Source organism: Chrysochloris asiatica, unplaced genomic scaffold (genome assembly GCF_000296735.1).
Source record: "Chrysochloris asiatica unplaced genomic scaffold, ChrAsi1.0 scaffold00101, whole genome shotgun sequence".
NCBI classification, from domain to species: domain Eukaryota; kingdom Metazoa; phylum Chordata; class Mammalia; order Afrosoricida; family Chrysochloridae; genus Chrysochloris; species Chrysochloris asiatica.
In genome coordinates, this window is record NW_006408619.1 from 7723161 (window position 1) to 7747849 (window position 24689).

General features: G+C 44.8%; 1 protein-coding gene across 4 annotated transcripts in view; it reads right to left on the bottom strand.

Moving 5' to 3' along the window:
• NTRK3 (neurotrophic tyrosine kinase, receptor, type 3) overlaps positions 1 to 24689 on the bottom strand; it is a 613206-nt gene that overhangs the window by 401369 nt on the left and 187148 nt on the right. For 3 of the 4 annotated variants that reach the window (XM_006867119.1, XM_006867118.1, XM_006867121.1), the window contains exons 7-11: positions 24289 to 24430; positions 23523 to 23819; positions 18940 to 18963; positions 17599 to 17663; positions 15207 to 15309 (exon numbers count right to left, since the gene is read on the bottom strand). In XM_006867119.1, the coding sequence (XP_006867181.1) occupies positions 15207 to 15309; positions 17599 to 17663; positions 18940 to 18963; positions 23523 to 23819; positions 24289 to 24430 (631 nt within the window). The remainder of the gene's footprint in view (positions 1 to 15206; positions 15310 to 17598; positions 17664 to 18939; positions 18964 to 23522; positions 23820 to 24288; positions 24431 to 24689) is intronic. The other variant, XM_006867120.1, reaches the window with a different exon arrangement.

Here is a 24689-nt window from a genome sequence, read left to right on the forward strand (position 1 = left end):
TTCTACTATGCATAAGGTCCCTATGAGTCAGTACCAACTCGATGGCACCTAACAACAACACCCAACCACTGCCACTGAATCCATTCTGGCCCACAGTCTCCTTATAGGACAGAGCAGAACTGCCCTTTAGGGTTTCTAAGACTGTAAATCTTTACAGAAGCAAACAGCCTCATCTTTCTCTCACAAAGCGGATGATGAGTTTGAACTGATGACCTTACAGCTAGTTACCTCCACTGCATCACCAGGGCTCTTTAAATAAGAAGCAACCTATTGAATTTAGACTCGGTCAGTGTTAGGACTATGGGGTTGGAGGGTTTGTCCAAGTGTTTGAAAAGAGGGAAAGATTAGACAAACACTTTTGCGGAGAATGCAAGGATCTTATGATGATAAGAAGACAAGGGCCAACCTTGCCTTAGTGGTAGAATTCTTGGCTCCCGTGCTGGAGACCCTGGTTCAACTCCCAGCCAGTGAATTTCAAGCACAGCCACTGTGTCCGTGGAGGCTTACAGGTTGCTATGATGCTGAACAGGTTTCAGAGTGTCTTCTACACTAAGATGGCCGCGGTGGTGGTTATGTCCCAATGAATCAGTTCCTACTCATAGTGACCCTGAACAGGGTTTCTGAAGCTGTAAATCTTTACGGGAGCAAAAAGCCTCATCTTTCTCCTGCAGAACAGCTGGTAGTTTAGAACTACTGACTTTAAGGTTCACAGCTCAATTCATAACAAAGGTTTGGCAATCTGCTTCTGAAAAGAAATAAGCCAGTGACAACCCAATGGATCACAATTGTTTGATCTAATTATGTGTGATCACCTACAAGCTGGGGCCCCGCTTGAGGCTGGCCAACAACAACAAAGGAAGATAGTCGCCCTTAATATTATCTTCAAAGACTCACCTAACACTGGTCTCCTAGGGCAGGGATTCTAAGTATAAGATCACTGCCGGTCAACGAGGCCCTTCTCAATTCAGAAGATGAAACAGAAAAGAAAGTCAAGAAAGACTAGCAGACCAAAAAGGAAGAATGGACAAATCATTTCAGAACTTGAGGAAATCCAAAGTTTTCATTACACTTCATTTCTGAGTGCATTGCTCCCGGCTCCTGATCTCCTGGTAGATAGCTCACTGCCATCCGATCAGTTCTGACTCATCACAATCCCGCACAGGATTTCCCAGATTGCAAATCTTTACGGGAGCAGAAAGCCGCATCTTTCTCCCACAGAGTCACTGGTGAGTTTGAACCTCCAACTTGGGTTTATCAATCCAGTGCTTGTCCTACATGACCTCCACAGCTCCTTCTCTTGCTCAATAGAAGTCAAATAAGTGGTATCTCTAAGGACGAAAGAAGGACTGAGTGATACAGTTAAGTACTTAACTATTAACTGAAAGGTTGATGGGTCCAATCCACAAAGAGGTATCTCACAGAAAAGCCTGGTCATCTGCTCCTAAAAGACCAAAGCCTAGAAAGCCTAAGAAATACAGTTCTACTGTGACATGCAGCGGGTTGCCACGGGTTGGAACTGACTCAACCGCAGTGGGTTAAGGCGAACGAAACTATCTTACCAAGAGGTCAGGTCCCCTTTCTGCAGTCTCTCTTCGAGGTCTCCGGGCCTACACCAACCTCATTACATGGTTTCTTCCTGAGGAAGAACTACCAAGTTAGTGTATCAAACCCGAGGAGCGATATCCCAAGCTCCTGCCTATCCCTACTTCCATCCAGCTGGAAGATGCCCTTCTGGATCTCAGGCTTCAAGGTCAGCACAGAAAGCAGAAACGAATTCTATCTAGGTCTAATTATGCCCTTTAAACCTTCCAGTCAAGCTAGACTATAACAAGATCATTCAGCGTGGCGACCCCCAAGATCTTTGAGCAGGAGCCAGACCCTCCAAATCAAGACTCTGGCATGATTTCACAATCCACTCAGAGGACAGTTACCATCTGTTTATGGAAAAAAATGTTAATAACCCCCAATCATAATCAAACAGGCAGCCACTTTACGTTAAGCACCTATTAACTAACACTAATTTACAATGGAATGGTTGTGGGAGTGCCCATCAGAGGCACAGCACACAGGCCACTGTTAGGATGGAAGGCTGGTGAAGAGGTACTTAGGGCAGCAGCAAGCCGGAGCAGCCGTTCCTGACGCCTTTCCTTCCCAGCAGCCTTCAGTGTCTGCCCTGGCCTGTGGAATCTAGCCTGTCCAGAGAGCCATAAAGGCAAGCTTGGAGAGTTCCCTTCTTTTCCTGTGGCCAGGTGTGCCCCAAGTTGAGAAAAGTGGATTCCTGAAAGTCATTTTTGAAGTCCTCATTTCCAACAGAGAGCAAAGATAATGAGACAATGTCTAGAAGAACCAGGTTGATTTATTCACAATCCAGTTCCAATTCTGAGACATTCTCAGGCTCTCAAGAATCCCTGGATGGTGCAAATGGATAAGTGCTCACAAGGATGACAGTTTGAATCTACCCAGAGGTACCTTGGAAGAAAGGTCGGGGAACCTGCTTGTGAAAGGCAATCGTCGTGAAAACTCTGTACAGCACAATTTTACTCTGACCTGATAGCAATCATTTCCACAGCAAATACGTGGGGAGGTAGGGCACAGAGAGTGCTGACTGGCTGTGTGCTGGGGCAAGTCACTGCATTTCTCTGGGCCTCGATTTCTTACCCATAAAATGGGAGCATTTCACCTAATAAGCCTAAAGTCTCTTTCAACTCCAATACATTCTTATTCTGTGTCCTCTTCGAGGCCAAGAGAAAGCCACAAATAAAAAACTAAATAAAAATAAAAATAAAAAACCCAAGAAGTTAACTCTCATGTTATCTCTAATACAAAAATATTTTAAGATAGGTATTTTATTCCAGATGGTCACAAGAAAAAGAGGCAAAATATTATATGATCTTGACAGGCTGCAAAAACTCACCCACTTCTTTCTTCAAATACAATTAAATAATTAAGCTGCTTATACAAAGAAGCCCCATTGGTATCATGGTTATGAGTTAGGCTGCTAACCTCAAGGTCAGCAGTTTGAATCTACCAGGCGCTCCCCGCAGGAGAAAGATGAGGCTTTCTGCTCCCATAAAGATCTAGAACCTCAGAAACCCTATACAGGGTCACTGTGAACCAAAATTGTCTTGAAAGAACAAAACCATCACCTTAAAGGAAAACAATAGTTGTCATTGTGTGCCCTCGAGTTGGTTCTGATTCATGGTGATACTGTATAAGGTTTCTGAGAGTGACTAGTGGGTTTGAACAGCCAACCTGGTGGTTTGCAGTCCAGTGTTTTCCTATAGTGCCACACCAAAACTCATGAAAACAACAGGGCATTTTAGAAATATTTTTTTAAAAACATACATCTTTTCCCTTGCTGTCTTTCTGCAATCAGGTAAAATAGTGAGGGCAGGTACACTGTGAATCAGTGTTCATGGTGGGTATTCAAGACAAAGGAGAAACCAACACCAAACCCAATGGCATCGCATGGACCCCAACTCATAATGACCCAACAGACAACGGAGAGTTAGCGTTTCTTCTTTGTTTTTTATTTATTTTTTTTGCAGTTAAAAGTGGGTACAGTGGCAAGGTAGAGGGACTAGTTTCTAGATCTATCGAACCCAATCAGACATTGTCCTCTCTGAACCTCAGTTTCTTTTAAATACTGCAGAGCAGGGCAGGCAGCAGAAGCCAGAAGGCTGGACAAAAAAGGGAATCAAAAACATCTGCTTGGCTTCTAGAACGCCTGAAGTACGTCATCAGCATTGGTCAGTACACACACGGCCTCGAGAGGCTGTTTGCTGCGAGAGGCCAGCACAGAACGTCTCAGTCATTTGACTCTGATGAATCCAGATTTCTGGGTGTCATGGAAATTGGGGTCATCCACACAAGCCATTGTCCTTAAGTAACCTTTTGAACCCTAAACTCTGAAAAACAAAAAATCTCTAAAAGCCACCTTTGACTCCGAGAATGGTCCAGATAAACAGGTGGTGCCATCTGTGCTCTGGATCTTGTGTTCTTTGGAGGAATTCAGTTAGTTTCGGGAAAACAGACAGCAAAGGTAAGATTAAGAGCTGCGTGGAGGTAAATCAGTAATTATTTTCCTTGTTCTTCAAGACAATTGCTGTATGAAAATATTTCTGACCCCAAATTAGTTATCTGGATTGTTCCCGCCCTTTCTTCTACGGTAGTATCACGAAGATTTGGTATAAGGATTTTGAAAGTTCTTGACGTCACAGCACCAGTGACACTATGGTACATACATTCAATGAACGTGTCTATTTCTTTTATTGGCTTCATGTGATTTTGTTCTAATAACACCTAACTTTATTAAAAACAGCACAGTGGCTGCATATGGTAAATACTCGCCTGACAAACCCAAGTCCGGCAGTTCGAGCCCAGCGCCACTCCATGGGAGAATAAGGCTTTCTGTTTCTGCAAATATGTAAGTGTTGCAACCGACTAGACAACACACAACAACAATTTAAAACTAGAAGCTGGCTGTAATTTCATGCCATTTCCACATAGGTATTTACATTTCCCAGGTTCCAGGGACCTCCCAGGGAGCTCTAGTAAAGCAGTGGGTTGAACTAACTACAATGTTGATGGTTCAAACCCACCAGCTCGTGGAAACGATGAGGCCGTCTCAGTAAAGATTTACCGTCTCCGAAACCCCAAGGCGGAGTTCTACTCCATCCTGTATGTTTGTTACAAGGTGGCATCAACTCGCCAGTCCTGGGATTGGCTCTGGTTTGGGTTGAGAGGACTCCCAGAAAGGAAATTAGGCAGATGGGAAAGGATTTAGGGTTTTTCAGAAGACCAAAACCAACGTAAGTTCTACGTGCTGCTGTAATGAAATCCCACATGAGAACAATACTGTCTCGCCGAACATCGGAGACTGGAGAGGCAATAAATGAAGCGTCCCCTAGTTAGATAAAATGGCTCATGTCTATCATTCTTAAATAAATAAACAAGATAAAAGCAAGAGTCCCAGTGGTACAATGCTTAAGCCCTTGGTTACTAATTGAAAGGTTAGCAGTTCAAACCCATACAACAGGAGACAGACCTACCAATCCACTAACCGAAACGTTGGCAGTTCAAACCCAAACAGCAGGAGAAAGATCTAGAAATCTGCTTTTATAAAGATTACAGCCAAGAAAACCTTTGAGGGCAATGCCAGTCTGTCACACCAACTTCACCGGACTTAACAACAAAAGTTTTAATTCTTTTGGAAGGATGAGTTTGGCATAAATGTGGAGGCAACTCAGGACCAGCGTGCATGGGCACTGTACAATTAAAATACTGAAATGCTTTTGTTGTTGTTGTTAATGTTGTTCAGTCAGCACTGATTCAGAGAGGCCTTATGCACAACAGCAGGAAACACTGCCAGGTCCTAGCCAATCTCATAAACACTGATACGCTTAAGCCCACTGCTGCTGCCACTGTGCCAATCCATCTTGCTGGGGGTCTTCCTTTTCTTCACTAGCCCTCCAATTTACCAAGCATGATGTCCTTCTCCAGGGACTGGTCCTTCCTGATAATATGTCTGAAGTATGAGGGACGAGGTCTGGCCATCTGGGCTTCTTCGGAGCACTCTGGATGTACTTCTTCCAGCACAGATTGGTTTGTTCTATTGACAGTCCCTCAGATTTTTAATATTCTCCTCCAATACCATAACTCAAACGCATCAATTCTTCTATGGTCTTCCTTATTCAATATACAACTTTCATATGTATATGAGGCTACTGAAAACACTATGGCTTGGGTCAGCCACACCTTAGTCCTCAACTTGACATCTTTGCTCTTGAAAACTTAAAAGAGATCTTGTACAGCAGATTTGCATACAGCAATACATCATTTGATTTCTTCACTGCTGCTTCCATGAGTATTGATAAAGTCTTTGACAACTTCAATCATTTCTCCATTTACCTTGATGTCATTTACTGGTCTAGTGATGAGGAATTTTGTTTTTTCTTCATTAAGGTGCAACCTACACTGAAGGATGTGGTCTTTGATCTTCATCAACAAGTATTTTAAGACCGCTTCACTTTCGGCAAGCAAGGTTGTATCATTTGCATATCACAAGTTGTTAATGACTCCTCCTCCAATCCTGATACCACGTTCTTCTTCAAATAATCTACCTTCTCAGATTATCTGCTAAGTATACAGATTGAAAAAGTAAAGTGAAAGAATACAACCCTGGTAATACCTTCATTGATTTTAAACCATCCAGTGTCCTTTGCTCTCTTCAAATGATTGTCTCTTGGTCTATGTACAGGTTCCTTACGAGCACAATGAAGTGTTCCAGAATACCCATTCTCTATAGTGTTGTCCATAGCGTGCCGTGATCCACACAATTGAAGGTGATTGTATAGTGAAATAAAGCACAAGTAAACATCTTTCTGGTATTCTCTGCTTTCAGCCAAGATCCATCAGATGTCAGCAATGATATTCCTCATTCCACATCCTTGCCTGAATCTGGCTTGAACCTCTGGTAGTTCCCTGTTAATATACTGTTGTAGCTGTCTTTGAATTATATTTAGTAAAATTTTACTTGTATTCACTATTAATGTTATTGTCCAATGATTACCACATTCTGTTGGGACACTTCTCCTTAGAATGGGCACAGATATCAACATCTTTAAATCAGTTGGCCAGGCAGCTGTCTTACAAATTTCCTGGCACAGATGAGTGAGTGCCTCCAGTGCTGTATCAGTTTGATGAAAGATTTCAATTTGTATTCCATCAATTCCCAAAGCTTTGTTCTTCTTTGTCAATGCCTTCAGTGCATCTTGAACTTCTTCCTTCACTACCACTGGCTCTTAATCATATGGTACCTCTTGAAATGGTTGAACATCAACCATTTATTTCTTTTTGGTACAGTGACTCTGTGTATTCCTTCCATTTTCTTTTGATGTCTTATCATCCAATATTTTGCCCATAGAATCTTTCAATATTCTAAGTCGAGGTTTCAATTTTATCTTCAGTTTCCTCAACTTGAGGAATGCTAAGTGTGTTCTTCCCTTTTGATTTTCTAACTCTAGGTCTTTACACATTTCATTATAATACCTGACTGAGTCTTGTCAAATTGTCCTTTGAATTTTTCTGTTTGTCTCTTTTACCTCCTCACACTTCTTTCATTTGCTTTAGCATCTCTGCACTGGAAAGTAAGTTTCAGAGTCTCTTGTGACATCCATTTTGGTCTTTTCCTTCTCTCTTGTCTTCTTAATGACTTTTTTCTTTCTTCCTGTATGATGTTCTTAATGTCATCCCACAACTCTTCTAGTCTTCGGTCATTAACGTCTAATGCATCAAATCTGTTCTTGAGATGATCTCTAAATTTAGGTGGGATACGCTCAAAGTTATATTTTGACTCCCATGTACTTATTTTAATCTTCAGCTTCAGTTTGAACTTGCAATGAGCAACTGATAGTCAGTTTCATTGTCTAAGGCCCCTGGCCTTGTTTCAGTTGATGACATGGAACTTTTCCATCGTATCTTTCCATTGTTGATAAGCGCCTTTGAGTCAGTTCTGACTCATAACAACCCTGTATAGGGTTTCCGGGGAGCAGCTGGTGAGCTTGAACTGCCGACCTTGCAGTTAAAACAGCTTTGCAGTCTGGCACATTAACCCTCAATGCCACACCAAGACTCCATAGAGGTAGTCGATTTGATTCCTGTGATTTCCATCTAGTAAGGTCCAAGTGTATATTCATATGATGTGTAAGAAGTGATTTCAAATGAAGAAGTCACTGGTCTTGTAAAAGTCTGTCATGTGATCTCCAGCATTGTTTCTAACATCAAGTCCATATTTTCCAATTACCGACCCCTCTTCTTTCTTTCCAACCTTTGCATTCCAATCACCAGTAATTATAAATACAACTTGATGGCATGGTTGGTTAATTTCAGACTGAAGAACTTGGTAGAATTCTTCAATTTCATCATCACTGGTTTAGAGGTTGGTGCATATATTTGAATTATAGTTATATGAACTGGTCTTCCTTGTAGGTGAATGGATAGTTTCCTCTCACAGACAGCATATTACATTTCAAGATAAGTCTTGAAATGTCTTTTTTGTTTTTTTGGGGTTTTTTTGTAACTGTGATGCCATTCCTCTTCAATCTGTCATTCCTGACATAGTAAATCATGTGACTGTCAGATTCACAATGACCAATACCAATCCATTTCAGCTCACTAATGCCTAAGATATCCATGTTAATGTGTTCCATTTCCTTTTTGACAACTTCCAATTTTCCTCTATTCATACTTTGTACAGTCCATGTTCTGATTATTAAGGGATGTTTACTGTTGTTTCTCTTCATTTTGAGCTGTGTTCCATCAGCAAATGAAGGTCCCGAGGGCTTTACTCAATTCCTGGCATCATGGTCAACTCTTCTTTGAGGAGGCAACTCTTCCTAAGTCGTATTTTGAGTGCCTTCCAACCTGAGGGGCTCTTCTTCCATCCCTATATCTGACAATATTCTGGGGCTCTTCATCATGTGTCAATACTCAATAATCACTGCTATTCATAAGGTTTTCAGTGACTAAATATTCGGAAGTATTCCGTCTCTCCTTCTTCCTAGCTTGTCTTCGTCTGGGAACTCAGCTGAAACCTGTCCACGATGGGTGACCCTGCGGGTATTTAAAACACCCGTGGCAGAGCTTCCAGAATCACAGCAACTCACAAGCCACCACACAACTTCAAACTCACACTCTCAACCTTCCAATTACTCATGTCCCATCCACTCTGACCATCCCATAAGCCAGCATTTATAGCACCAGTAGCTAGGATAGGGGTGACCACCAGTGACCTCCAGGACCCAGCTCTAGCACGAGGGCTGGCGTCTGTTCTAATTGATCAGTGCTCAAAGCCCAGAAGTGTCATAGTTATCATTCGGCCAGAGCAGGCCAATGGTAGAGCTCTTCCTCTCCATGCACAAAAGCCAAGTTCAATTCTCAATCAAGGAACCTCCAGCACAGCCACCACCTGTCTGTTCCGTGGAGGCTTGCAGGCTGCGATGATGCTGATGCTCAGCAGAGCTTTCAGACTAAGACGGGTTAGGAAAAACTGCCTGGGCATCTGCTTCTAAGAATCAGTCAGTGAAACAGGATGGTCACAAAAGTCCGCATCCCAACCAACACAAAACGGGACAGCCTTTTGTGCCTGTATGCACAGGGTCACTAGGAGGTGGAGGCAACTCAACAACAAGTAACAAAAACAAGAACATCCCCTCTGCCCCCCTAAAACACTGGGTTCAACAAGAGCAAAAACAACGATCACTATGCTGAGCACTATTCTAAAACCTCTGCGAATGCTCAGAACCTGAATCTCACACATGGCTCTCCTCAGGCCAAACTTTGGGTCAACAAGAGGAGAGCTGATAAAAGAGAAGAAGATTGAGAGTCTGAGCAATGTCTTTTCCATGTACTTCTGTAAGGTCGAGTTAACATATCTGCCTACCGTACCATAGGTGTCCAGTGGCATCCCCATACATGTCAACGTGGAGAGATTGCAAATGTACATGTAAATAAAGATGCAGACAGGCACATATGAACATAAACGTGTGTGCACAGAAAAACCACGCACTTTGGTAAAACACAAACTACTGCGCTTTGGTACTACAGAGACGAATGTCGTTGCTAGTTATGATGTGCCATGGAGTCAGTTCTGACCCATAGTGACCCTGTACAGGGTTTCCCAGGAGCGGCTGGTGACTTGAAGCACTGACCTTGAATTAGTAGTCCTGGACTTATCCTACTACAGAGACACACTGCACACACAGGTGTATAAATGCATTACATGTATAAACCCTTTTGTTTTCAAGTGCATTCAAATCAGTTCTGACTCATAGCGACCCTCTATGGGGTTTCCAAGGAGCATCTGGGGGGTTCGAACCTCCAACCTTGTAGTTAACAGTTCAGGGTTTACCCTACAATGCTACACCTGCAGAAACATGAAAATGTTTGGCCATATGGTAAAAACAGTTGTTAATTTGGCTGTGTCTGTAGGATATGTGTTTGGCTGGGAGAATGCCAGAGAGGGAAGGCAGGTGGGCAGAGAGAAACAAATGAACTGGCAGGGGGCAATGAGCTCAGGATAATGGCCGCCTGCACATAAGGGAGAGCCCCTGGAAGGCACAAATGATTACACACTCAACTAGCAAAAGGTTAGTGGTCCAAACCCACCCAGAAGGAAGTCAGAAGAAAAGGTTGGTGAATTGTTTCTGAAAAACCAGCCACTGAAAACCCTGCGGAGCATAGCTCTGCTCTGACACACATGGGGTCGCCATGAGATGCCATCAACCCAATGGGAAATGATTGTTGCTTTGTTGGTTTGTTTAATTGTTTGTTTTAATGGACACGAGGGCAGGACTAAGCCTAACAGGAACAGTGGTTAAAGCAGTCTTATTTCCTTACTCTTTATTCTTCTAGGAATGAAACATTAGAAGGGAATTTAAAAACAAGATGATAAGGGCTGCTTATTCTGAGTACTGGAAACATGAGTATTGGTGATGGTACTCATTTTCTTTTTCTTTTATTTCTCAGAAGGATGTAAAGTTGCCATCATTTGATCCTCCTCCTCCACAAGACAGGTTCAAAGATAGGGAAGGCAGGGATTGCTTTGAGATTTCCCTAATCTGCTTAAGGCACTGTGGGTTAATGTGCTGAACTGCAAGTTTGGTGTTTCATTCATGCATGCATTCAACAATCATTGGGCGAATCTAGTGCTGAGCTCCAGTCAAAATAAGGTTTCATTGTGGTTAAGTGCTATTAAGTCAGTTCTCACCCGTAGTAACCCTGTATAGGGTTTCCAAGGAGTCCCTGTTGGGTTTGTACCATCACTCTTGTGCTTGATCCTACAGTGTTGATCCTACAGTGCCACACTATACGGATGTCATCCTATCACTGACAATGTTATACTTCAGGATTAATCTCGAAATGTTCTTTTTAGTGGTGAATATAACTCTATTTCTCTATAATTTGTCATTCCCAACATTGTCGTTGTTGTTGTTAAGTGCTGTTGAGTTGGTTCCGACCCATAGTGACCCTGTATAGGGTTACTGAGGAGCAGCTAGTGATCTTGAACCACCAACTTTGCACTTCAAACTGCTTTGCAGTCTGGCGCATTAACCTACAGTGCCATACCAGCAAACCATATTTTTGTCCAATTCCAATTGACCATTTCAGCTCAGTAATGTCTTCAAGTATTCCATTTCATTTTTGACAACTTCAAATTTACCAAGATTCCTAATTTGTACAATCCATGTTCTGATTATTAACAAAGATTTGAATCTGAGATGGAAGTACTCACATCTATGCTAAGAACAATCTATGCTAAGAAAGTTAGAAGATAGTTACTTACTTGGCCAGCCAATCAGAAGAGATCCATATCTGCGACCATCCCAAAAAAAGATCACCCTTGTTGCTGCTGTTAAGTATTGTTGGGTCGATTCCGACCCATAGAGACCCTGTATAGGGTTTCCAAGGAGCAGCTGGTGAGCTTGAACCGCCAACCTTGCAGTTCAAATGACTTTGCAGTCTGACACAGTAGCCCACAGTGCCACACCAGGACTCCAAAGATCACCCTGTAGGGTGATTCTACAGTCTGTAGAATGTAAAAATTATCACACAATACCACTAATACCACATGCTAGTAAAATCTGGTTAAAGATAATTTTAAAAACTAGTTACAACAAAACATTGACAGGGAACTGCGAGAAATTCAGAGGAAGATGTGGACTGAGAGATATCACTGATGATGTCAGATGGATCTTGATTGAAAGCAGATAATGCCAGGAAGATGTTTCACTGTGCTTTATTGACTATGCAAAGGCATTCAACTGTGTTGAACATAACAAATTATGGTTAACATTGCAAAGAATGGGAATTCCAGAACACTTAATTGTGCTAATGCATAAGCTGTATATAAACCAAAAGGCAGGTGTTTGAACAGAACAAAGTGCTTTAAAATCAGAAAAGGTGTATGCTGGGGTTTCATCGTACTTATCTAAGCTGTATGCTGAGAGAGTCAGAGACAGAGGCTGGACTACATGACGAAGTACACAGCATCAGGATTGGAGGAAGACTCAAAAAACACGGGTACTATTCAGATGACATAACCTTGTTTCCATAAAGCAAAGAGGACTTGAACCACTTGCTGATGAAGATCAAAGGCCTTCAGTATGGATTACACCTCAACATAAAGTAAACAAAATTACTTCAAACTAGACCAGTAGGCAACGTCATGATATGCAGAGCAAAGAGATGAAAGAGATTAAAGTTTTCAAGGATTTCATTTTACTAGGATCCACAATCAATGGCTGTGGAAGCAGCAGTCAAGAAATCAAATGACATATTGTTTGGGGCAAATCTGTTGCAAAAGATTACTTTAAAGGGTTAAGAAGTAAAGATGTCACTTTGCGGACTAAGGTGCATCTGACCCAAGTCATGGTGTTTTCAATAGCCTCATATGCATACAAAAGCTGGACCGTGAATAAGGAAGACCAAAGAAGAATGAATGCCTTTGAATTATGGTGTTGGCAAAGAATATGGACTATACACGGACTGCCGGAAAAACAGAAAAATCTGTGTTGTAAGAAGTACAGCCAAAATGCACCTTAGAAGCCAGCAAGACTGACATGAAGAGAAGGAAGATGGCTAAGTGGGGGACTTTCAGTCACCTGACATTTACTCTTGTCTCACATGGGGCACTCATGTGAGGCAGCCTAAGGATTCCTGGGCAATGCAAATGATGCACAGCTCAGCTACTAACAGAAAGGTTGGTGATTAAACCCACCCAGAAGCACCTCAAGGAACCCTGGTGGAACAATGGCTTAAGTAATGGATCGATAACCAAAAGGTTGGCAGTTCAATCCCACCAGGCACTCCAAGGGGGAAAGAAGGGGCCAAGAGCTCTGTAAAGAGTTACAGTTTTGCAAACCCTAAGGGGCAATTTCACTCTATCCTATAGCATCACCAGGGATCAGAACTGAGCCTACAGCAGGGGGTTTTTAGAAGCTCTTCCAAAGACAGACTTGGTGATCTGCTTCGCAAAGCGGATGGCGTTGGAAATCTACCGAGCGGTTCTACTCTGCACTATGTGAGTCCAATCAACTTGAGGACAACTTGTATTGGCAGCCTGAGGCACTCAGCTTATCATTCTAAAATGAGACTTGAATAAAATCGGGCTTTTGAACAGCAAAGTTCCAAGTTAATTCTAAACTGACTCAGTCTGTGTCCACCATTCATTCCCATTGCTGGCCCTGAGTTTAGGCTAACTTGCGGATGTTAGAGGATATTTCAGTTACACCTACTTGGATGTGACCTCCTAGCTTAACCAGGGTCCACGTAGGCAGCTGAGCCTAGGAGAGAGAACAGTAGTCAGGAGGAGCACTGAGGCCAGCTGAGGGAGGCACTGCCTTAGATGCTGCCTAACCCATCCGACATGGGGACACACTTCTCCAGAAACCGGATGGCAATTAATAAGAAAAATCTGTTCTCACAGTCCTGCCAACCGAGTCTCGGGGTCTCAGCTGGTGGTACACCTCCGTGGGGGAAGAGAGACAATGCCCCGTTATTCCATTTGATCACGGCTCTAATATCTTCAGGTGGGAGGAAGAACAGTTAGAAAGGTTCCTTCCATGGCAGGAAAACTTTGTGCAAGCAATAACACCAGCTCTCAATACCAGAGACCCATGATTGGTCTTAAGGTTGAGGGTTTTGAGAGCTGGCCCAGCATTCTGATTTGGCTCAGTAGTCACTTCACCTTCTAAACGATGAAGTCCTCTTCAGCACATGGTGAGTGCTAGCAGATACAACGTGGCCAATCAAGGTATTCACAAGGGGTCTGATCTTATTGAAATCATCCAGCCCAGGGCCACCTTTGTAGCTTTCCTTGATAATTTGCCTGCACATGTATTTATGTCAGTCAAATCGTTTCATACGATTGCAACAAACCTGGTTTGCTTTAGCATGACTCGTTCCGGGTAATCAAAACCAGAAACAATGTGTAGAGGCATCAGTTTCTAAAACACCAGTCTGTACCCATGTTTCTGTCCTTCAGTGAGTCGCATTATCGATTGAGAATATAACTGAAGTTATGAATTGGTTTGTTGCTGTCTCTGCTTTCCACATGCAATTTTCAAAGGTCTGCATATCAAGTCCTGAAACTCACTTTGCTCATGAATCCCATTAAGTGCTCTCCTTAAGTCCTGAACCCCAAAGACAAGACCTCACCACAGATCCCAGCCCACGTATATTGTTGTTTTTAAGCGCAGCTGAATCAGTTCTGACCCACAGCAACTCTGTATAGGGTTTCCAAGGAGTGACTGGTGAACTTGAACCACTACTTAAATTCATCTCTCTAGATCCCATTATCTCACAAGGAAACACTAACCTGAATCCTGGCCCAGCAACTTGATGGTTTGTCAAACCATTCCTCTTCCCAGAGTACCCTCCACCCAACATCGCCATGCATGAGTACATCTGAAAATCCAGTTCCTGTTTCAGAACTGGTACCCAGACTCCATAGAGGCATTTGGTCAGATCCATCCCAAGGGTCAGGTAGATGGATGCCAATTCACCATGTTAACTCCTTTCATGACAGTCTCCTTAGCCGAGCTATGGCAGAGAGCCAACCCCGCCTACACCGACAATGGGGTTGAGTGTTGCGTGTCATGGAAGCTGGCCAGCAGATTTAGCAGTCTTGTAGCTCTTGGCATCCTTTCTAGGATTCTGTGTAGAGCTACATGCTGAGATGCCATCACACGGGCAGCTTTTCAATACTAGAGCCTACCACCCTACATCCAGCTATTCTGATACCTTTTCATCACAATACCAAGGATTGGTGAACACACAGGGTAAATCCACTTACTCAAACAAAGACTCACTTGGCCCATCAAAAGAAACACAAGCCCTCTCCATTTGCCCTCAAATCCAACAACACTCCCAAATCAACCTCACGGCAACCAGCCCCACTCAATGATGCTGAGCAGCTGTCACTACAAAGCCACGTGGTCCACAGCTTGGTAACCACAGGACCCCTCACTGCCTTCAACCCATGATCATCAATAACCACAGTACAAACTGGAGTCCCCAGCAGTAGAACTTAGTGTCCACTACCAGAAGCCCTTTCAGAGACCAAAGAGAGATGGACACAGCAACTTAGGACCAAGAGGAGTCACGGTTCCCCCACAGCACCCCAAGAGAAGGAAAATTCCACTTACCTTTCATCCCAAATTTGGATCGCCGACCATATTTGTTGATCATGATGAAGAGAACCACCAATAGGACGCACGCAAAGGCAGCAAGTCCAACTGCTATGGATACCTGTCAGGAGTCGAAACCAGACCGTCAGAAATAGGCACAGAGAACACGAGTGCCGCGCAGGGTCAGGTGTGTGTCCGATGGGAACAGTTCAAGCGCAGGTGCAACAGCATTTGTGGCCGGCCCTGTCAGAACTTTGCTACCAACAAGTCTTTAGAGGGCTTTTATGAAAAGCTAAGAACTTCGGTAAGGAAAAATTAAAATAAGGCCCGTGGTGGTTCAGTGGCAGAATCTTCACCTTCCATGAAGAAGACCTGGGTTTGAATCCCGGCCAGTACAGCTCATACACAGCCACCACCCAAGATCAGTGGAAGCTTGCATAGTGCTATGATGCTGAACTTTGAGGACTGAAATGCACCTGACCCCAGCCATGGCATTTTCAACCACCTCATATGCATGTGAAAGTTGGACAGTGAATAAGGAAGATGATAGAAGATTCAATGCATCTGATTGATGGCACTGGAGAAGAATATTAAAAGTACAAAATAAACAGATCTGTGTTGGTAGAAGTACAGCCAGAATCTTCCTTAGAAGCCAGGATGGTGGGACTTCATCTCTCTTACTTTGGACATGTTGTCAGGAGGAACCAGTCCCTAAAGAAGGACATCGTGCTTGGTAAAATTCCACAGAAGATGTCCAACGAGATGGACTAGCACAGTGGCAGCAACAATGGGCTCACACATAACGACACTTTCTGAAGGTGGTACAGGACCAGGCAGTGTTTCTTCTGTTGTGCATCGGGTCACTACGAGTCCGAAACTACTCCACAGCATCCAACAACATCTATACTGCGCACATTTCATCAGGGCTTCCAGACTTAGTCAGACTATAAAGAAAAACCTGGAGAGCGACTTTTGAAAACCAGCCAGTGAAAACCAAAGGAATCATAGGAGTCTGACCCACATCTAGTCATTGGAAGGGCATTGGACCATGCAGCATTTTGTTCAGAGTTTGTTTGTAGGGTGGTCATGAATCAAGAGTCGACTCGACAGCTAAGAACGAGAAGAACATTTCATACATCTTGGGGTCATCTTGTTGCATGGCCTCAAGTCGATTCCAAGTCTTGGTGGGCCTGTACAAGGTTGCCGAGAGCAGCTGGTGAGTTGAATTGCTGACCTTGTGGTTCCCAGGCCAATGCTCATCCTACAGGGCCACACCAGGGCACCTTTGCATCTTATTGTTGTTGTTATTATGTGCCGTGGAGTCAATTCCGACTCATAACGACCCTGTACAGGGTTTTCCGAGGCTGTACATCTTTACGGGAACAGAAAGCCACATGTTGCTCCTGCTGAACAGCTGGTAGTTTCGAACTTCTGACCTTGAGGGTTCACAGCACGATTCGTAACCACTATGCTACCAGAGCGCCTTCCTTAGAAGATACAAAAGTCCATCTGGGACAGGCATTTGCACTGTTTTTGTGTTGGCATTTTTTAGCACACAATGTCTGCATCTTCTTTAAAATTCTTCATATAAGAATCTTATCCAACAGGTCTGAAGAGCCTTTTCCTCTCCAACTAAACACAACCTCAACTCTGAAAGCGCAGTGGCGAACTGGAGGGATGGCTAGAAAACCCAACAAAGGAACTGCCTTGGGCAGCTTGAACTTGTGTAGACACTAACACTGTTTTTGTTGTCATTAGTGCCACTGAGTCAGTTCCAACTCATCGTGACCCTGTCTAGGGTTTCCAAGTAGCAGCTGGTGAATCTGAACTGCAGACCTAGTGGTTCAACTTGACCTTGTAGTTCGAGCGCCACACCAGGCTCCAACACTGTCAGTAGCTTTTGAGAATCAGATTTAGTCACTCCTTATGGAGTTGTTTCTACGTTCTGTCACATCGGTTCTGACCCACAACAACCAACCTAGTACAGGGTTTCTGAGGAGCAGCTGGTGAGCATGAACCACCAACCTTACAGTTTGAAACCACAGCGCCACACCAGGGCTCACCTTATACGGTGAGGATTCTCAAACTGTTCTCATCCAAAGCCTAGGGCTCTGAGCAGATCGTTAGAGACTTCCACAGTCAATGAACTATCTTCCATCACACAAAGGACGTTTAAACTGTCTGAAAGGAGGTCATTCATGCCCTCGTTCCTCTGCCATATATAAGGAAGCTTCACAATGTTTGTGGAAAATGGACTGAAAAGATCATGAATTTTTTCCACAAACTTTCTAAAGCCCTTCATAAAATGGGATTCCAAGTGAGGCAGCATTTGGAAAAGGGAGCTATCAAAATGAAACTTGAAAATGACTACACCAGAATACGTCCTCCTTTTCACCAAGAAGGGACTCACCCCAAAAGTGTCTTCCTCTGGCTTGTGGGTCACAGTGATAGGAGGTGTGGGGCTCACTTCAATGACTGAAAACCAAACACAAAAGGAGGAGGCTGGTTAGCCAAGGCCCTGCCCCAGTTTCTACCCAACTCCCAAGCCCAATCCTGAAGCTAGGGCCCTACAGCCTGATCTTTCTGGCTTCTGCAATTGTCCCCCGGACACCAGGTCTCTGTCTGGCCAGTGGCAGATGTCATAGTGCTACAGTACCTATTTCCCTGCCTACTTCCCAGAGAACATAATGGAACCTGGGCGACATGTGCCAGGAGCTATTGGACAGAAAAGAGAAAAGGTTTGGGATTGGGGCCAGAGTCTGGATTAGGCAAATTCTCTTGATGATGGCAGCTGTTCCTGGCATTCTGCCACTCCCAGTAGGAAGCCTTCCTTTTCCTGCCCCCCGGTTCCCTTGTGCCCTTCTACTCTTTCTCTTTATTCCTCCGTGAGATCCAGGAGGAGGCCAGTGGCCCCATGACAACTACACTATCCCTTCCCTTAAAGCTGATGTCAGTGCACAAGGCAGAACATCAGATTCATCTTGACCGAGCTTGTCAAGCTTGCCCTCTATCTGGAATCTCCTTCTTGGCTAGAGACAGCCTCAACTCAGAGTTATCTGCAGAGATGTTCTGTGGGGTAACAGATCCCCTCAAACCAAGGACAAATCAAAGAATCTCAGATAATACATACATCCGTGCCAAGATTATTAGCCTAGTATCTCAGGCCAAATCCTGAGCAGAAATGGCCAAAATTCTCACTGTTATTCCCACCTCCCGCAGCGAGAGAAGAATAAATATAGGATTCCCCACAGCCCCTGAATAAAATCTAGACTTCTTTTGGGATTGTTTACTCCTAGCCCCGAAATTGCTTATAAACTCAATATTCCCATTTGAGGACACAAGAGCCTTTGAGGAAAGCTTGTAAATTACAGCTCTATACAAATCGGATCCCAGTTAAGGTGGCCGTAAGGCTCCAAGCAGGGGAGACACATCTGACAGGTTTATAGGCCTTTCTGCAAGAACAATACTGCATGTGACATTCCACATTCTTCTCAACACAGTCCCTTCCATCCAGGTAGGGGAGCCCCACACAAGGTCAGAACTGAGAAAACTCCCTGGGGCAAACAGAGAGAGGCTGCCCATCAAGTGTGGACTTAAAAATGTCCAGTTCCTTTTGTAGGTAACTCATATGTCTCATATGTCGTGGGGCTGGGAAGAACGACCAATGAAAGATGAGGGTTATTTGGGTACAAGAGTTACAAATAGTATCAGAAGATAATCAATTTCAACATAAAAAAATAAAGCCACTTACAAGGAACAAAGTTATCCGTGCTCTCTGTAAAAAAAAAAAAAAAAAAAAAATGACAAAGAGATAATTAGCAAATGTAATAAAAATCATAATAGGCACATTATACTTCCTAATAACTATGACCTCTCCCCCTCACAAGTTCACCTGTTACCATGGCAACTAACAAAATAAACTCTATGGCACTTCACCTCCCAGCCCTCTCTACCCTCCCCCACTCCTCCCCTCCTAGGAGTGAGACCCTCTGAGGTAGTGAAGAAATCAGAGATAAGGCCTCCAGGTTTCAAGGGAAATGGCTCTCCAGGGAAATAGAAACCAAGTTAGTTTCATTACAAAAGGAGGAATTCAATCCCCTGCCTCTTCCACAAACTGCCCTCCTTTAAATGCCCACAGCACTGAGGATGGTGGTGTTGCACAAGAGCCAAGAGCAAATGCTGCTAGGGTGGGCTCGCGGACCTGCATTGAACTTGCCAGTTATGGTTTGAGGATAAAAATCAACATGTGGAATAGATTCCAGTAGGTCACTGCAAGTTCCTTGGAAATCTGCCTACCCCCAGAGCAGAGACCCCTGGAAATTTATTATTTGATGTTTGGCTTCTAGAAACGGCTCCGTTAATAGTGAAAGGCATTCCTTACTGCACACTGATTATGGACGAGAAACTGCTAAGGGCTTTATGTTCATAAATCACATGATTCGTCTATACAACTAGTGAGCATTGAGTAATCTTTGTAAGTGCCAAACTTACTATATAGAGACAAAGAAAGGCTTGAAAAACTATCCCAGATTGAAAGAGACTAAGGTGAAGCGGTCTGCTCCCATAAAGTTTGACTCTCTTGGGCCCCCTGTGAACTGTTGTTCTCTAAGGTTCACTAAAAGTCACTATGGCAGCGGGTGGGTGGGTGGTTAGGACGGTGGCATGGCAATGTAGACCCCTGGGATGGATCCTGGAGGGACGAAGCACATCACAGTGTGTATCTTTGATGAGATAATATGTATCAACATTACTGTCTGCCAGAAGAACAAACAAACCTGATTTGGAAAAAGTGCAGACAGATTGCTCCGTAGAAGCCAGGATGGCCAGACCTCATCACTCGTACTTTGGACATGTTATCAGAAGGGACAAGTCCCTGGAGAAGGACATCATGCTTGGTAAAGAGCAGGGTCAGCAAAAAGCAGGAAGGCTCCTAAGTAGATGAACTAACACAGTGGTAGCGGCAATGGGCTGAGGCGTAACAACAATTGTGAGAATGGCACAAGGCCGCGTATGTGTTTTGTTCTGAGTCAGAACTGACTGGGCGGCACCTAACAACAGCCTGGCTCTGGGACGACTGGCCTGGTCTGCCAGGGGGCCATGATAGTTCAGTGGTAGAGCTGGACCTCACAAGTGGGAGACGGGGTGAGATTTCCAGCCATCTGCCAGTGGAGGCTTGCGCACTGCTATGGCACTGAATTCCAGAGAAAACAGAAGAGTAAGAAAGGTCTGGCAATGGACTTTTGAAAACCAGCTAGTGATAGCCCTAAGAATCACAACATCGCCATCCTCTTTTCTGTACGGTATGGTCACGAGGCTGGGGCCATCCTGATGACAAATAACAGACTTGATAACAGACTGAAGGCTATTCGATATAATAGATAACTTACTTAAGAGAGTGTCTCCTACTTCCAGAACACCTGAACTCATCTCTTCTCTCCTTCCTCAGAATTCTAACTATAAGCACTAACTGTGGAGTCTTTTCCCTGTCCAGGGGCAGTGCTAAGCATCTGACATCCATTACTTCACGTAATCCCCACGACAGCTTTCAGCAGGAGCTAGGGCCACCATTCCCATTTCACAGAAGAGTAAACAGAGGCAGAGAGTAGAGAACGTCCTTCAGTGAATGCCTGCCATGTACTAAGCCCCTTTCTGGAGTGCAGACCACCTATCTGGCCAGGACCACAGACGGGATTTAGCTCCAGCCTGTCTGATTACAAAGCCCTTGGTCTTAACCTCAATCAACTGCTGCCTGGAAACATGAAGAGGCCCACATGATGAATCTGATGTTCCAGCCACACACACACAGAGAAGCAGATATCCACACATCAGCTCTGTGTCCTGGGTTTAGCAGGTGTGAGGCTTGGTTTAGAAGACTTGTGACATATGCCTGTTCTGCTCCCCGACACAGTTCACTCTCTTGAGCTCTGAGACGTTTTGTCACCTGACGTGAGCAGCCCATCTTTTCCCTGTCACTGTCTTTTCATCACCATCGATGGCTTTAACATCAAGTTCATAAAACAAGCCGACCTTCACACAAGGTTGGTCCTGGCAGGGTTCGGATGGGTCAGCTGATTCCCTTCAGGTTGCTCTGTAACTCCACCCTCCCTCCTCATGGGGACAGATTACACTCAAACGCCAGGCCTCTTGAAAGTCACCTGAATGGCTTGTCAAAACACAGATGGCTAGTCCTCACCCCAACAGGTTGTAAGTTCAAGTCACCCAGGGGCACCTTGAAAGAAAGGTCTGGTAATCTCCTTCTGAAAAAGCAGCCACTGAAAGCCCTATGGAGCACAGATCTATTCAGACACATGGGGTCACCTGGAGTTGGAGTTGATTTGACGGCAACAGGAAGGCTGAGGCAGGGCTGGAGAATGTGAGTATTAATACACTGCCAGTTGGTACTGATGCTGCTGGTTAGGGGACTGCAAGTCTAAGGAGAGCTGTCAATCAACTAGGCAGTTGTATCTGGGATGGTGACAATGGGCTGCAGTTTCGTGAGAATAAGAAGGAGGTCCCATGGCTGGGAGAATGCAGACAACTGTTTTCCTTCCAAGAGAAGGGAGGCAAGGGGAAGTCTGAGTCCAACACACCCACACCATGTTTTGCCACCCTCGAGGAAACAAGCCAATACTGGCTCACCTTCCCTCTTGAACATTCTATGGCTCCCTGCTCTCTCCCAAGATCCCAGGAGCATCCCTTTGGAAACAGAAGCAGTGTTTCAGGTGACCACCCATGTGGAGACTTTCAGGGAGTGCAGATTAGAGTGATTCTCTAACCTGCAGATGGGCACAGGAGCCACTCATGGCCTAAGTCAACAGGTCCACCTAGATTTTGTGACCCATAAGAGCAAAATATCCCTGTATCTACAAGATGCGGCTTCCACACTGTGGGACACAATTCTGGGAGCTCCCAAGAGCCCAGCATGGCCCACGATGGGAATGTCCTGAGGCCTTTTCCAGGCGTACTGGGTATGATGTTGGAAGGGTTTGGCCCCATGACATCGGCAAGGTCTCAAATACCCACACGGTCACAGCTTCTCCTAAGAACTGTCTGCGTATCCACTAGATCTCAGTGGCAAGAATTAGCTTCACAGGCAAATGCACTGGTCTAGATTTTCTTCTGGTTCGAGTCCCCTTGCAACAAGACACATAAGGCCTCCCAGAGCTGCCACCACCCGCTCCCTGCCCCCATTATCTGCAGGCTGTGAACTCATCTTCACACCAGCAGATACTGCATAATGCTAGCTCTTGCAGTTTCCGAGTGTGTGTGTGTGTGTGTGTGTGTGTGTGTGATACCAGCCTTTACATTTCCCTTGATTTCATTAAGACTTCTGATTTCTGGGGACTGAAGGTCAAGAGCTCACCTAGTGTATTTCTCAGCAGAAAGTGACATAGTTTCATTGTCAGAGACTTATCAATTGCTAAATGCATCAAGCAATTCATCAACCACTTTAAATAAACTCTTTTGGGGGTTTTTCCTCCAAATTCTGGGAGATCTTTCGGGGTGTTCTAGCTCAAACAGAAAAAGACAGAAACATGTCCCAAAGAGCCACTCAAACAAAACACTCTTATTTCTTCACATATCACCCCTGATCCATGAGCCATCCGCATGGATCACAAGCTAACGAACTCAGGTCTCCCCAACCATCTCACAAGGATCAGGAAGGGCCAGGAATCACATATCCAGATTTTGACACTAACCGGCATGTATAAAGAGGCTCAATGTACTAATCTGTTAAATGGGAGATTGAACTGAATGGCTTCTGAAGTCACTTACAATTGAAAGTTAGGGAACCATGATTATGTGCCAGACTCTATGATGTGTACTTGATATCACGTACTCATTCAAAAAGCCAGAGGCTCTTATGGGACAAGTGTCATCGCGCCCATTTCACAGGTGAGAAAGTTGAGGCTTACAAAGTAAACTGTCGGCCAGGGCCTTCCAACAAGGAAAGGGTTGGGTCAATATTCCGCGTCATTATAGTCCTCCTACGGAGAGCCTGCTCAATGGCACTTTACAACAACAACAACAAACAGACAGCCTACTGTGCCTGCCATCCCATGGTGTGTCTTTATGTGCACACGCTGCTCGTCTCTGAGGAACCCTGGTGGTAGATTTCTGAGGGGATCTTGGTTTTGACTATGACAGCTATTGGAAAACAGACTTTATCCTAATGTATGAAGCACGTCAATGGTGGCTGAGTGTGTTCCAATGTGGCCTGGTTAACCCAGATAATGGTATTGTTAATTATGCCACTTGTCCCCTCAAACTATTGACCCCATCTTCCACAGCCACCCCACCCCCACCAACCAGAGTTAGCTTCAGTACCCTCACCTGGGAAGGGCTCCTTGAGGAAGTGGCCGTTGATGGTCTGGTTGGCTGAGCCCAGCGGGTTTTTGGCGATGAGGGTGTAGTTGCCATTGTTGTAGTGAGTGGGCTTGTTGAAGAGCAGGCAGCCCTCAGAGACCTCCCCCTCCTGGTAATACTCCACATGGATGATCTTGGACTCCCGTAGCGGCTGCCCGTTGTGCAACCAGTGAAGCGTCGGCGGGGGGTTGCCACGCACCAGGAATTCAATGCAATGCTCCAGACGCAGCTCTGGTTCCTCCAGACTCACCACACGCGGGGGGTCTGCCGGGAGAGGCCGGTTGAAGCCCAGGACAGAGTCTCCCATCCCCAGGGACAGTCTTCCCTACCTAGCTCTTCAGATGCCTGTGGAAATCAGGGGCTTCCCCAGCACCATCCCAAAACAGGGGACCAACTGATGTCTTCACCCAAGCTTCCTGAATCCACTTTAGCTGGACACTTCCCTTATGCACCTTCAGTGATTTAACACAAGGCAGCACTGGACCAACTTCAGACTGTCCTCAATATGTAGTTGAGTTTGGGGTACGTCACTCTAAGGACACCCCGGATGCTAACCTAGATCACTACTGCTGGTGGAGACACCTCAGAAGTTCCTACCCAAGGAGACACTGGTAAGTCTTGACCCACAATGGTCTTTCTGCTCACTACTCTAGCTCAACCTTAGAAAGACTTCTGTCCCACCCTCAGCCTCCTGCCTCTGCGTCCCCATGGCAAAGAGCCGGGTACTACTTACAGTAGACGGTGAGGGCAACGCTGGCATTACTCATGCCCACCACGTTCTCAGCGATGCAGGTCAGCGTGAAACCATTGTCTTCACTCGTCACGTTGACCAGTGTCAGGTTGATGGCGTGCACATTGGTCCAGTTCAGATTTGTCTGGTATCACCAATGAAAGGATGCCAATTAAACCGTTTCTAAAAACAAGTAGCTCATCCCACCTAACACCAAACACCTTTCCCAACCAAAAGGAGAGCTGAGGGAGAGATGAAGGGGCCTTCTCAGTGATTGCAAAACTTTAGCAACATGTAACAACAACGGTGCCAACCGCGCACTAAGATCTCTAGATCCATGGTCTCTGGCAGCCCTCTCCTTAACCCTATGAGGTGAATGCCATCATTATGCCCATTTTGCAGAT